This window comes from Pleurodeles waltl, chromosome 3_1 (genome assembly GCF_031143425.1).
Source record: "Pleurodeles waltl isolate 20211129_DDA chromosome 3_1, aPleWal1.hap1.20221129, whole genome shotgun sequence".
In the NCBI taxonomy this organism is placed as follows: Eukaryota; Metazoa; Chordata; class Amphibia; order Caudata; family Salamandridae; genus Pleurodeles; species Pleurodeles waltl.
The window spans coordinates 256456747-256467212 of NC_090440.1; the positions used below are offsets into that span (position 1 = coordinate 256456747).

The 10466-nt window shown below is 44.8% G+C and overlaps 1 protein-coding gene across 2 annotated transcripts in view; it reads left to right on the forward strand.

The window, feature by feature from the left end:
- PSTPIP1 (proline-serine-threonine phosphatase interacting protein 1) overlaps positions 1 to 2806 on the forward strand; it is a 484932-nt gene extending 482126 nt beyond the window's left edge. Inside the window, exon 15 of one of the 2 annotated variants that reach the window (XM_069222343.1) lies at positions 1585 to 2806. In XM_069222343.1, coding sequence (XP_069078444.1) covers positions 1585 to 1716 — 132 coding nt within the window. In that variant the 3' untranslated portion in view covers positions 1717 to 2806. The remainder of the gene's footprint in view (positions 1 to 1584) is intronic. The other variant, XM_069222342.1, reaches the window with a different exon arrangement.
- Positions 2807 to 10466: the final 7660 nt, after the last annotated feature.

The window sequence follows — 10466 nt, forward strand, 5'->3', positions numbered from 1 at the left end:
CTGGACAGTTAGGTCCGTAGGGATGGGTATTTGCCCTTTCGGTCCTGCAGGACTTTCTAGTATGAACGTGATTCGCAGACCCACCTCCAGGCATGGTATTGCTTGGGTATCTATTAAAAGGTAAGGAATCTGCAGCTAGAAGTCTCTATCAGATGAACAAATTAATTACCTTTGATGATGCTTTATCAGGTAGAGACAATATGCAGCTGCAGATTCCTTATTGACCCACCTGTCCTCCCAGTTTTATGAACTAATTTCTAGGGGCAGGGAATCCCCTTTCAGGGCCTTAGTTTTGACGCACTGACGACAAACGTGGAGCCGATCGCGGCCACCTGTCGGCACACAGGGGTACTGCTGCAGAACATCTTCCAGAACCACTTTAACACCTGGGGAGGATTCAAATGTAAGGAATCTGCAGCTACATATTGTCTCTACCCAGTGCTTAATTTATAAATAAAAATGTGTGGGTGCCCAAAGCCCTCCTCTTAAACTTGTGGCTGCTGCAATTAAATCTGCGAACACAGAATACTGAGGCAGCGTAGTCCTGAAGCCATCTCGGGCCTCTTCAATACATTTACAGCCACTCCCTGCCCCTTCAGCTTACTCTTGCAGCTTTCTCCTATTGTGACGCTTTTTTGTTTTTCTCTTCCTCCGTCGTTACAATATGTGTCTTTTGCGCGCACTAGTGCTCGAGGCAGAAAAATATGTGTTGCCCCTCAAAAATAAGTGCCCCACACCAGAAACAATAAGCACAAATTAAGCACTGTCTCTACCAGATGAAATGTTACTGAAGTAACTTGTTCTTCATTGCCGCAAATAGTAAAGTGAAACTCGGTGGATACAGAAATACTTCACATGTTTGAGGTGCACATGTGCCCTCTTTTTTAATACTATTCTTCTCCCTCCCCTTGGCCCTATCTTACTAAGGGGGCCAGACCACCAGGGTCACGAATGACGGAAGCACCGGCAACAGGCTGGCGGTGCTTCCCTTGCCATTCTGACCACGGCGGTAAAGCCGCAGTTGCCCCGCCGGTGGTTTTCCGCCGTTTTTGCCCCGGCTGGGTGAATCCGCCAGGGCAGCGCTGCAAGCAGTGCTGCCCTGGGGATTCTGACCCCCGTACCGCCAGCCTGGAAGGAAGAGGCTGGCGGTAAGGGGTGTCCTGGGGCCCCTGGGGGCCCCTGCACTACCCATGCCACTGGCATAGGCAGTGCAGGGGCCCCCTAACAGGGCCCCGGCCAGCTTTTCACTGTCTGCCTAGCAGACAGTGAAAAGCGCGATGGGTGCAACTGCACCCGTCGCACGGCCGCAACACCACCGGCTCCATTCAGAGCCGGCTCCTGTGTTGCAGGCCTCATTCCCGCTGGGCCGGCGGGCGCTAACATGGATAGCGCCCGCCGGCCCAGCGGGAATGTTGAAATGGGGGCAGCGGTATTTTGCCCGCATGGCAGCCAAATGGCGGTTCCCGCCTGGTGGGCGGCTACCGCCGCCCGCCAGAGTTGGAATCACCCCCTAAGTCATTATTAAAGAATGCTACATAAAATAATTTATTATTGCTTATTTCAAATGTTGTTTCCATTTTTCAGGGTCCAGATGAGCTGAGCATCAGCGCTGGAGACATTGTGAATGTGGTGTCTGAAGGAGAAGACGGCTGGTGGACGGTGGAACGGAATGGAGAGCAAGGATTTGTGCCTGGGTCTTACCTTGAAAGATTATGAAGAGATGATTTGCTTTTTTATTAAGGAGTTCAGGTGCCGACCTAGACCTTTAGTCTTGACACTCAAACAAGACTTGGGTAGCCGACCACCTTAGTCTTTCCACAACCTTAGAATAGTGAAAACAGCAGACCCAGGATCCTGCAGGGCATTTACATTCATATTTAGGGTCACTGTGACTGTAATGGAAACCGCAGCCTCATCCTAAGAAGATCTGAGAAACAATGGCAATTAGTGACAACGTTTTGTTAAAAATACCATAATATAAGACCTCTGATTGGAATGACAAACTCAGAGACAGGTATTAGCATTCATCTGCAATGGGAAAGAAAGCAATGGAAAGGAACCTGTTGTCTTATGTGCACTAAAGAAAGAACATTCTTATTGACAACCTTACCAAGTGACTCATTTCTTTACATAGTTTTGTTAAAAGAGGGGTTTGATGATCTTCAAGGTTCTCTTGCAGTCAAACGAAAACTATCCCACCGGATCATTTCAAGGTAGAATATATTATTTGCTCAGGGCCATCATATACTATGTCAGCTTCAGGTGTTGCATTTATTGGGAGGGAAGGAGTCTAGCTTTGCGCGCAACAAAACTTGGATGTAATAATTCAGAACCCTCTGTTAGAGGTGGAATGAAAAGACAATTATGTCCATATAGGACTGTTGAGCCGTATCATTCTTAAAACATTGATCTGAATGTACCGCAATAAGATTGCACTCCTGCATATTATACTTCCCCAAAAATCACCTTCAGCGACATTTCATTCACATGGCAAGCCTCTCAAAGAGAAAGCTGTTTTAAAAGTGATTAAGTGGATATTATTAATATGATAGTGCACGGGAAACCCTGTATTTATTTTACATTTTAAAGCAGAAAGAACTAGAAATAACTCTGGGAAAGTTTCGAAACCTTGGAATATGTTTGCAATATTGATACATTTTCTGCTTCAGCGGTTTGTAAAATTAAAAAGGGATGAATGTGTACATGTGGTTAAATCATAATGCATAAGATAAAATTGCAACTTATGCACTTGAGCATGGAAACAGAGACAAACATCGACACATGAATAAAATATTTAAAACAGCTGAACTTAAAGTGCAAAATGGCCATTTTTAAAAGTTTTAGAAATATGGGAAAAGAGAAACATGTCTTTTGAGGAAATGGCAAAACGTAATATTTTTATTTTTCTTGAAAAAATAACACCGATTTAAGCCAGCATGTGTGGTCAGTGTCCATGATGATCATAAAATATATACTTACTTGTTCCTTTGAAAAACACCCAAGTACACCTTCTAATTTGATTGAAGAGCACACAATCACATATTTTACGTTCATAAGAATTCTTCTCCAATGCAATTCACAGTTTTATATTGTCATAAATCGGATCAATACTTGGCAGAGGTATGCACCCTGTCCAAGTAGGGACCACAATCCTAGTGAGGGCAAGTCACTTACATGACATAAATTAGCCTGTGCTCATCCTCTGGTAGCTTGACGCAGAGCAGGCAGACCTAACTTAAAAGACATTGGACCCGTTTTATACTTTTTTTGCGCCGCATTTGCATCATTATATGATGCAAAAGCGGCACAAATTTACTAAGTTTAATTATATTTTGTAAGTTTTTGACGCTTTTGCATCAAATAAATGACACAAATGCAGCGCTAAAAAAAGTATAAATCAGGCCCTATGTGTAAAGTACTTGTGCAACACACATACAATAATCACAAGAGGTACACCACAAAAAGACTCCACACAGATGTAGAAAAATATAGCTAATTTATCTGGTTAATTCAAGATCAGAACGATACAGATCCAATTCGTAAATGGTTAAATATTTGCCTTGCGGGATCAAATAAAGCAAGGTTGATAATTGATGTTGATATAGAAGAAGTGATGCTAGGGACTCCTTGGCACAAGTGCGCATTGATTTGACAAATTGCAAGAATGTCTGGACTGCACTCCTCTCGGGAACGGTTGAGTGATTCCTAGGCATGATCACCAGGGTGATTCCTAGGCATGATCACCCGGCTGCCTCACAGAGCCGCTGTGGCTCTGTGAGGCAGCCGGGTTTAGCAAGGCTGCTTCCAGGTGCCTGTGGGCGGCAAAGGTTACCAGAGCCACTACTGGTAATTGAAAACGCAAGCAGCAAGGTTTGGCAAAGCTGCTTGGGGTGATTGAAGCAGTGAGTGGTGAAGTTTAGCAGGGACGATCCAGGTGATCAAAGATGCAAGTGTCAAGGTTTGGCAAAGCCGCTCAGGTGATTGAAGCAGCAAGTGGCAAAGTTTAGCAGGGCCATTCTGGATGATCAAAGATGCAAGCTGCAAAATTTGTCAAAGCTGCTCTGGGTGATTGAAGCAGCGGCCAGCAAAGTTAAGCAGGATCACTCTGGCTGATCGAAGATGCAAGCGGCAAAGTTTGGAAAAAAGCCGTTCGGGGTAATTGAAGATGCAATAGAGCAGCAAAGGAAAGCAAAAGCTGCTCTGAGTCACTCTGGGTTTGATGAATGGATCTTGGTCTACTGGGCAGAAATCAGCAGGCAACAGGGCAGCACAGCAAAGCAGGGCAGCAGTCAATCCTGGCAGAGAGGTAATCCTGACACACAACAGTCTTTACTCCAGCAGCGTTTCGTTGAGTCCAGAAGTTTACTGATTTGAGTGGATCACGGACCCAGAACTCATGTTAGAAAGTGCCTTTGATGTGGGGTATGACTTTCAAAGAGTTCCTGTGAAGTGCACAGGTTCCCCCTTTCAGTTCAGCCTCGACTCCAGACTATCAGTGGGATGGGATGGCAATAAATACCTTGCAGAATACTTTATCAATAGAAAATCTGCCACCAGAAATACTGTGGGTCCTCTAGAGTCATGTTCCATATTACCACTACCCAATAAAACAGTGTCTTTCTGAACATTATGTTTTTGGAGCACAATTCTTTAAAACAATGGGCACAGGTCACTCTCAAAAATGAGTGTGGACAGAATTTGCCTTCAAATATTGTGTGGGAGAAAAAAGTCCTCATCCCAGCTAACTGATGGCAGTTTTAGGATCTTCTATAGAGCTGTACCTCGAATCTACCACCCTTTTTCATAATCCATTTAGAGTAGTGCTGAAGAATGTCATATTCTTTTATGATGCCCAAGTAGGATATTTTTCTTTTGGTCCAAATTGTTTTATTCACACATGCCATGAAAATACCAAACGTGAAGCAGATATGTTACTAGTGTGTGCATTAATACATTTCTTACATAACATAAGGGATAAGGTACCCCCACTGTACATTATAAGGATATTTTAAGTCACCAAGGAGTACCGTGACCATATAGAGTAATGAGGTAGAAGGCTGATTTCAATTATAAGGTCATGGAACTCCAAGGTGACTTGTGATATGTTAATATATGGCAGAGGGTATTTTATTCATTAATACATGACACACTCACCTTTCCCAAAAAAATAAATTCTTAGTGCCTTGCTCTTTCATGCTCGTTAATGATCAAAAGAATAAAAACAGAATCTATACCGCAAATGCAAACACAAAATAAAGCAATTCGGGATTTTTGCAAAAAGATATTAGAAGTAGTTTAATGTAAGCCAGGATAATAAAATACTGTGGCTCAAATTGTGTAGAAAAATGCAGAGCTTCTTTTTTACCTGTAATGACCAATATTGAGGGAATATAAACTTGTTGCAATACACATCGTTCTTCTGCTGAGCACTTTTCTTTTTAGAAAAATATATCAGAAGAACTAAAAGCCAGGTCTAATTTTCATTGTGCCATTGAAATTATGCTCTAAGACCTGCCTTTCACTTTGGTTGCTGACTCTGTTGTCACGTATTGTGATGTCAGAATTTAACTGAAATAAGGTTTTATAGTTGAGTAGCTACATAATTTTTTTATTACACGCGAGATGTCACAAGTTGACTGTAATAAGAAAATTAGAAACAGAGGGGCATATTCACAAGGAGCTTGCACTGCCATTGGTCACTTTTTTTGAGGCAACAGTGGCGCTCAGTTAGCTCCATATTTACAACATGGTGCATTTGTCCAAATGCGTCGGTTTTCTGGGCCTGCATTAAAACACCTGTGCAGGATTCAACTACATAACAGAGATTTTATTGTATGCAGAGAGGCCATTACGTCTGAAAAAGTTACTTGCAACTGATGGAGTGATATTTACATGTTTTTAATTGTTTGATGTGTCTTCAAGATGCATCATGCATAGCCTGCAATGCGTAAAAATTACTATGCCTCCAAAGCCCAAGCGTAAGGACTGACTCAGTGGCTTTAAAGCAGGGATCTGACCATTTAAAGTCATGCACTGGAATATGTCTGTATATCACATCCCCATTAGCTGTAGTAGGTCTACACATGTGCCAATTATGTTGGAGGACCCCTTGACCAATCTGGGACCATAGCACCTATGAGTCCATCATCCACTGCAGCAAGGGAAACATCCCCAACCACAACTCCCGAACAACGAAGTCGTGGACAAACAAAGTGGAACAACGCTTTTGTTACCCACGACTTCCTTGTTCGGTGCCTTAATCACGCATGTGTTCAACAACGCACATGCATGGTTAAGGCAAAGAAGAAGGGTGTCGGCTTCTTCGGAGGACGTAATCAGGTAAGTGGGGCTGGGTCTGTTTTAGGGACAGGGCTGGTGGGGTCGGGCATTTTTCATTTTTGGGGATGGGGGTCGGGGTGGTTTAGGTTTAGGGGTGGGGGAGGAGGGTTGGGGCATTTTTTGTTTTAGGGGCAGGGGTGGGGGGGTTGTGGTATTTTTAGTTCTTGGGGGTGGAGGTCGGGGTGGTTTAGGTTTAGCGGCGGGGTGGGGGTGACGGGGCATTTTTAGTTTTAGGGGCGGGGGTTGGAGGTCGGGGTATTTTTAGTTTTGGGGTTGGGGGTCAGGGTGGTTTAGGGGCAGGGGAGAGGGTTTCAGGGTATTTTTAGTTTTTGGGGGTGGGGGTCGGGTGGTTTAGGTTTAGGGGTGGGGTGGAGGGGTCAGGGCATTTTTAGTTTTAGGGGCAGGGGTCGGGGGTCAGGTGTTTTTTTAGTTTTTGGGGAAGGGTCAGGTGGTTTCAGTGCGGGGTCAGGGCATTTTTAGTTTTAGGGGCGGGGTGGGGGTTGCAGTATTTTTAGTTTTTAGGGCAGTGGTGGGGGATAGGGGTATTTTTCGTTTTTTTTGGGGTGGGGGTCGGGTGGTTTAGGTTCAGGGGCAGGGGAGGGGGTGTCAGACATTTTTATATTTTGGGAGTGGGGTGGGGGTTGGGGTGGTTTAGGTTTATGGGAGGGGGTTTGGTCATTTTTAGTTTTAGGGGCGGGGTGAGGGGTCAGGGTAGTTTAGGTTTTAGGGAGGGTGGGGGGTTGGGGTGGCTTTAGGGGTGTGGTGGGGGGTCGGGCAGTTTAGATTTTAGGGGGGTGGGTGGTCACAGTAGTTTTAGGGGCAACGAGTGGGAGATCGGGGTAGTTTTATGGGTGGGGTGGGTGGTCGGGGTAGTTTTAGGGGTGGGAGGGTCGGGGTAGTTTAGGGGCAGGGGTGGGGTATCATGGTAATTTTAGGGGCAGGGGTGGAGTGGGGTGGGGGGTCAGGGTAGCTTAGGTTCTAAGGGGGTGGAGGTTGTGGTAGTTTTAGGGACAGGGTGAGGAGGATCGGGGTAGTTTATGCTTTAGGGGTGTTGGTTGGGGTAGTGGTAAAATTGTTTTTAGGGGTGGGGTTTGGGGTACAATTGTGTTAGGGGTAGCGGGGGAGTCACATGCTGGAACCACGCATGCCATTCACGCATGTCTTTACCAGGAATGCCTTTACAACGAAAAATCATTGTTAAGGCATTCGTGGTAAAAGCATTCATGGTAGCAATGCGGTCATTGTTCCAACCGGATTGTTTAGGCATGCTTGGTTCCAGCATGCGTTTTTCCGACTCATATTCCTGCAGCAAGGTTGCCTGACGTTTTGTAAGGTACAGGCCAGAATTGTCACTTCTCCATGGAAGAAGGGACCCCCAAGTCCAGGCCTGCATACTATAAAGGACATCAGGTAAGTACACACATAAGGAAGTTTAAACATGCATTGCCACTTCACACTCCAATATATACTTGTATTCCCTTACATTACACTGTACTCACTATGTCACACATTCTCAGGTCTGTACATACACATAAGTAGACTAATGGGGTGGGGGGAATGACATATGGTTCCCCTCGAATCAGTGGAAATTACTTTAGCCTTTTATTTTGCCATGTTAGGTGGTAAACCTTGAGGGCAGTTGTTGGAAATGTGCCCTTTCTGCAGGATCACCCCCGCATTTGTGCCTTCTGTAGCTGGCCAGGTTTTTTTGGCCAAAGTGTGTGTGCTGTTTCTTTTAAACATGATAAGATTGGGACCACCTTATAGGCACATTTAATTTACTTACAAGACCCTAGTATATGGTATTACCTGTGACAAGAGCCTTTAAAATAAATACTACTTGTAGGAGGCAGTATTCATTGTGCCACTCACCAAAGTGACTACTTAATGCATGTCTCAGGTCACCCATTACAGTCTCCAGTGCAGTTTTAAATTTATATCTTGACCTGGCAGAATAACCCCTTTGTCTAGCATGAACCCTTATTTTTAGTACTCATATGTCACCTCTAAAGGCACAATGGGCTGGGTGCAGGGTATTTAAAAAGTAGGCCACGTTTTACTGTGGCAAGGATAGCCTTCTACAGACCAACACTTGTCTACCCTATTAAATTTAGTAAGTACTTTTTAATGTACCCTTTTTAATGGTAAAGTCAGGTTTTAAATTATTTTGGAAATGCCACCTTTTATAAAGATGGCATTTCCCTGCCTAAAGTGTCTAGGGCCTTTCTGTCTGTGAGTTGCCACTTGCTCTTGGTCTGGTGAAGGCTCCCCCCACTGGGAAATGTGTACTGGGGGCAGACAGTGGACAAAGAGACCTGGGTTTAAAAGGGAGTCGACCTTCCTGAGAGAATGGATGAGGAATAGCTATGCAACCTGCCCCAGCACACACAAAGGAACCTCACCAGGTCTGCCCCTGCCTTTTGTCCCACTAGCCAAGCTGGAGCGAAACCTAGGGAAGATGGAAGAACTGGCCAGAACTAGCTTGAGAGTAGATAAGGGAATGCCCCCACCCACAGGCCAGCACTGTGCATAAAAGTGGCAACACCAGAACTTGAAATTAGAATACTCCTGGATCTGCCTTTCTTGGGTTGAAACCAGGACCCCAGCAATGACTACAGCAGCCTTGTGGCTGACCTGCTGTTTGAGCTACAGGGACGCAACAAGTTTCCGGAGGCCTTTCCTACTTTCCAGCTGACCAGATCCAGATGGAGCTGGCCTGGTTCCATCTGCTGGCCTCTGTGGTAGTGAGCCCTGAACCCTAAGTGCTGTCCTCATGGTCCTGGAGCCCGGGCTGGAGTCAAAGGGACATATTTAACATTCCTTCACGCAGAGCAATGCAGCAAGCCACCTTACTATGTGAAAGGACAGGAATGTGCCGTATTTAACATTATACAGCACATTTCCTGTTGTTTTCTTTGTGGTGGCACACTTCAGGCAGCCTAGTGCTAATGCAGGGCCTTTGCACCACAGTGCAAGGGTACATGCGTTAAAAGGAGAATTGTTTTTGTGCAGGAAGGGACACTTTCCTGCACAAAAACAATCTCGCGAGGAATTTTCCTCTTTCTATGCGTGCTGCAGATTGCAGCACACATAGAAAGAGGAAATAATGATGAGAAAAAAAATATTTTTCTCCTTATTGTACCATACTGTACGAGGCGTAGTGATTTCACACAATTCCAGGTTTGCAAACTTTGTAAATCTGGGATTTTGTGAAATCCATGGGTGGATGCATGGGAACATCCATGTTCCACCCATGGAATACCTCACATTTAAGGCAGTGTCGTGGTTGGACTCTTGCTCCAGGGTAGACTGCTGGTTTAGGAATGACAGCACTTTTGTTTTTTGGCAGCTAAGCCAATCCTACACGAAGTTGCAACTGTCGGCCCAACCCTCCCACCTCACAAGCAGTACCTCATCAAAAACCTAAACAGTAAAAGGTAATTTCTGGCAGCCTTTACGCATGAACTCTAGAGTGCGACATCCAAGGGAGTCGTGGTTAATTGGAGATTACCCTCACATGAGCATTAAGTCTCAGTCACACACAGGCAATGAAGGAGATGCAGTAAAGCTTTCAATAGGTTTTATAAGCAAGACTGCAATCTACTGTAAAATGCATGAGCTGCAAAGATTAGGATAATGACCAATGCAAGAAGCAGCATTGTAAAAACGAGTTGTGAATATAAAGACCCCCACCATCTTGCAATAACATGAGTTGTAAAATAGGCCCTTATGCCCTAGCATGGAGAACCTAATCTCCAACCTAAAGAGAGCTAGGTGTGATAAACCTAATCTGCAACTACCATGTCCATGAGAAGAGCCCCCCAACCCTTGTTACCTTGGAATGAGGTCTTTAGATCAGACTTTGTGGGTACACAAAGGCTGGGTCTGCATCAAGACGACGTGTAGCATAGATAGCGTTGATGGCATCTGATAGGAATCCCTCTCATAACTTTGTCTGCATGAGATGTATTTATACTGATCTTGGAGGACCCCTGACACAGGTATGTTCTTAAACAATAGGTAAGAGGGCATGCCTGGGGGTGCAATTATATAAACAATTCCCTCAAAAAGTGCATTATGTTCCTGTAAGTGGGAAAGGGACATGATGTGAATACCTACGTATATCA